Source organism: Pinus tabuliformis, chromosome 6, assembly GCF_031772625.1.
Source record: "Pinus tabuliformis cultivar Carrire ecotype Pingquan chromosome 6, CPIR1, whole genome shotgun sequence".
NCBI lineage: Eukaryota > Viridiplantae > Streptophyta > Pinopsida > Pinales > Pinaceae > Pinus > Pinus tabuliformis.
Window position 1 is genome coordinate 915,136,753 of NC_142292.1, and position 2,530 is coordinate 915,139,282.

Here is a 2,530-nt window from a genome sequence, read left to right on the forward strand (position 1 = left end):
ATTTATAAAACCTTTAATTATATCAACCACATTAATATTCTTAATGTAACTATACTAGCTTAACCATTACTAATTAAAGAGAATATTCCACCATCCATATTTCTGAAATATCTTTGATAAAACCTTTATAGAATAATTTCATGATTAACCTGTCTCGTTTCCTTATTATATTATTTTGATATACCTCCGTTCAGTCTAGTCTCTAATTTGCCATTTCATATGTATTTGAATTATCTGTATTATTGATACGATGAAATTGGACTTATCAAAGCGAGTTTCTGATCTAGCTAGAAGTGTGGCCAATTTTCCCTATTCATCTCATAGCATTAACAATTGAAAAGAAATTACCTATCGTTATTATAAATTATCTTATAATCCTAGACAATAATTTTTAATCCTGTATGAGTGATTTTGCTACTTTCCATTCAAAATGGATTTTTACTTATATCCTTAGGCATAGAACATAACTCTTCCCGCACCATCACTCTAATTTGAGCTCTAAGCTATTAAATAAGGACATAGAAAATTATAAAATAAAAATTGGATTTCATAATTCAAAAATCAAACATATATATATATATAAAGTTCTATATATTTTATCCTCAATATATTAATAAATATTAATGCTGGAAGATATTGTATATAAAATGTTTCATACAAAACCTTGTTGAGCAAGTTATGGTTTATGTTTATTTAGAGCCATTATTATGATAATGAATTAAAGCTAAATATTGTCATACTTATTATTTTTATGACGAGGCTTTCTAAATGTTAATATAATTTTTACAATATATAGATATTGAAAGGTCTTATTTATTGTTTATTTTGAAATATTTTTATTATTATTAGTATATATAGTTTTTGTATTTTATTCCTAAGTTCTTTAAATATTACCGGTCAATAGTATCAAATTGTATATTTTTTAATATTAAGTTGCATATGAGACAAGGGATCTTCCTCTTTTACCCTACCATGTCACCTCATCATAACGAAAGTCTTAGATAATTTACGTGTTAGACTTGAATACTTAAAAGTCAAATATGACTAAGATCCATGTAATACAGCTTGTATCATGTAATACATGGGACAAAATGGTTCCGTTTCAATTACAAAATAATTCAATTCTATCATATTATCATGAAGGACTCATTGGCACGTAAGATACTCCAGCGCTTACTATACATTTTGAATTCAAATAAAACTATCCTACCTTATTATTCTAACACACTCATGGCCAGAGACGATATTCCATTCCTGCACACTAGCAAAGACATGGAGGCACATATTACATTTACGCGCACTCACAAACCGTTGGACATGTGCACAAATCCATACAACTACGAAAAAGAGTAGACTTATGCCCCCAATGTCTCAACTTCAGCGTGAAGTCCTATTGAACTTGTGCACAAATCCATAAAGCCAAATAGATACCAAAACCCTTGCCTTTATCTCAGCCTCGGCCGTCGAGACCACTTGTTGCCCCCTACAAAATGGGCCCGTATTAACTAAACACTAGTCTGGTCTAAGTCACTCGCTGTCTTCTAATTTTCCTTCAACCTTCCTCTTCTTCGCTCTTCTGAAATATGCCAGGGTTGCACTTATTTATTTCTTCAACAACATTTCCAAATTTGGATGTTATATATCTATAGGGTATCTCTTCATAAGCGTCCAGTAAACGAACATAAGCTGCCACTGCATGAACCCATTCCATTAGCATCTTCTTCATATAGTCTGGATCTTCCATTCTAATCCCGACCTTAAAATCGCCATCGTGATCCCAGAGGCATATCTTCTCAAAATCAATTAGAACTGGGAAAGCTTCGGTTTCTGCAACAGTAAAAATATCAGTCTCACCTGACATGGTTGGAATTTGTTCGTCTAGCTTCTGAGGATCCCCTTCCGCTGTCGTCGACAAGTTAGCAGTTTCTTCTTCAACCATGAGAAGCCATGGATTGTCCAGAGCCAGCAGTTGTGCAGTTCTGTGATCGAAACCCATCTCGGCTGGAGCTTCAACACACATCTTCTCTTCTGTATCCATCTGGTCCTTCTACTTTTCCTTATATTTGCAGTCTACCGATCAATATTCTGCTGTACTTGGCTCGCGTGAGATGCTCTGAAAAAAGTTATGGCATTTATTAGTCTCCGCATCTCTAATATTTCCTGTGCTTTACTGCTCAGAGATTAGAACTAACTCGCTGAAGTCTAAAACAGCCAAATTAGATGAACTGACTAATCTGTCTGAAAAATTTCGCTTACGTGCCTTTTATATAGAAATTATATCTTCAAGTGCCCGCAAGTTTTAATTCGGCGTGCGGGCGAAGCTTTCTTGATTCTAGATCAGCATAGACGTGTGGTTCATTGACCATCGTGTTGTTTGGCAGCAAAGGAATGGAACGATCCTGGATCAGGAAACTAACGCAGTTATTCTAATTTTATGTGGAGTAACGGCTAAGGTAATATTGGAAATCCACGATATTCAAGACGGCATGAGTTGGCCACTGATCGTGAAATCGTCATAAATTGCGTGTGC

General features: G+C 34.3%; 1 protein-coding gene across 1 annotated transcript; it reads right to left on the reverse strand.

The window, feature by feature from the left end:
• Window positions 1-1,100: 1,100 nt before the first annotated feature.
• LOC149261922 (uncharacterized) lies at window positions 1,101-2,249 on the reverse strand. The gene has a single exon (XM_089382669.1). The coding sequence runs from the start codon at window positions 2,036-2,038 to the stop codon at window positions 1,553-1,555; it is 486 nt and encodes a 161-aa protein (XP_089238795.1). The 5' UTR covers window positions 2,039-2,249; the 3' UTR covers window positions 1,101-1,552.
• Window positions 2,250-2,530: the final 281 nt, after the last annotated feature.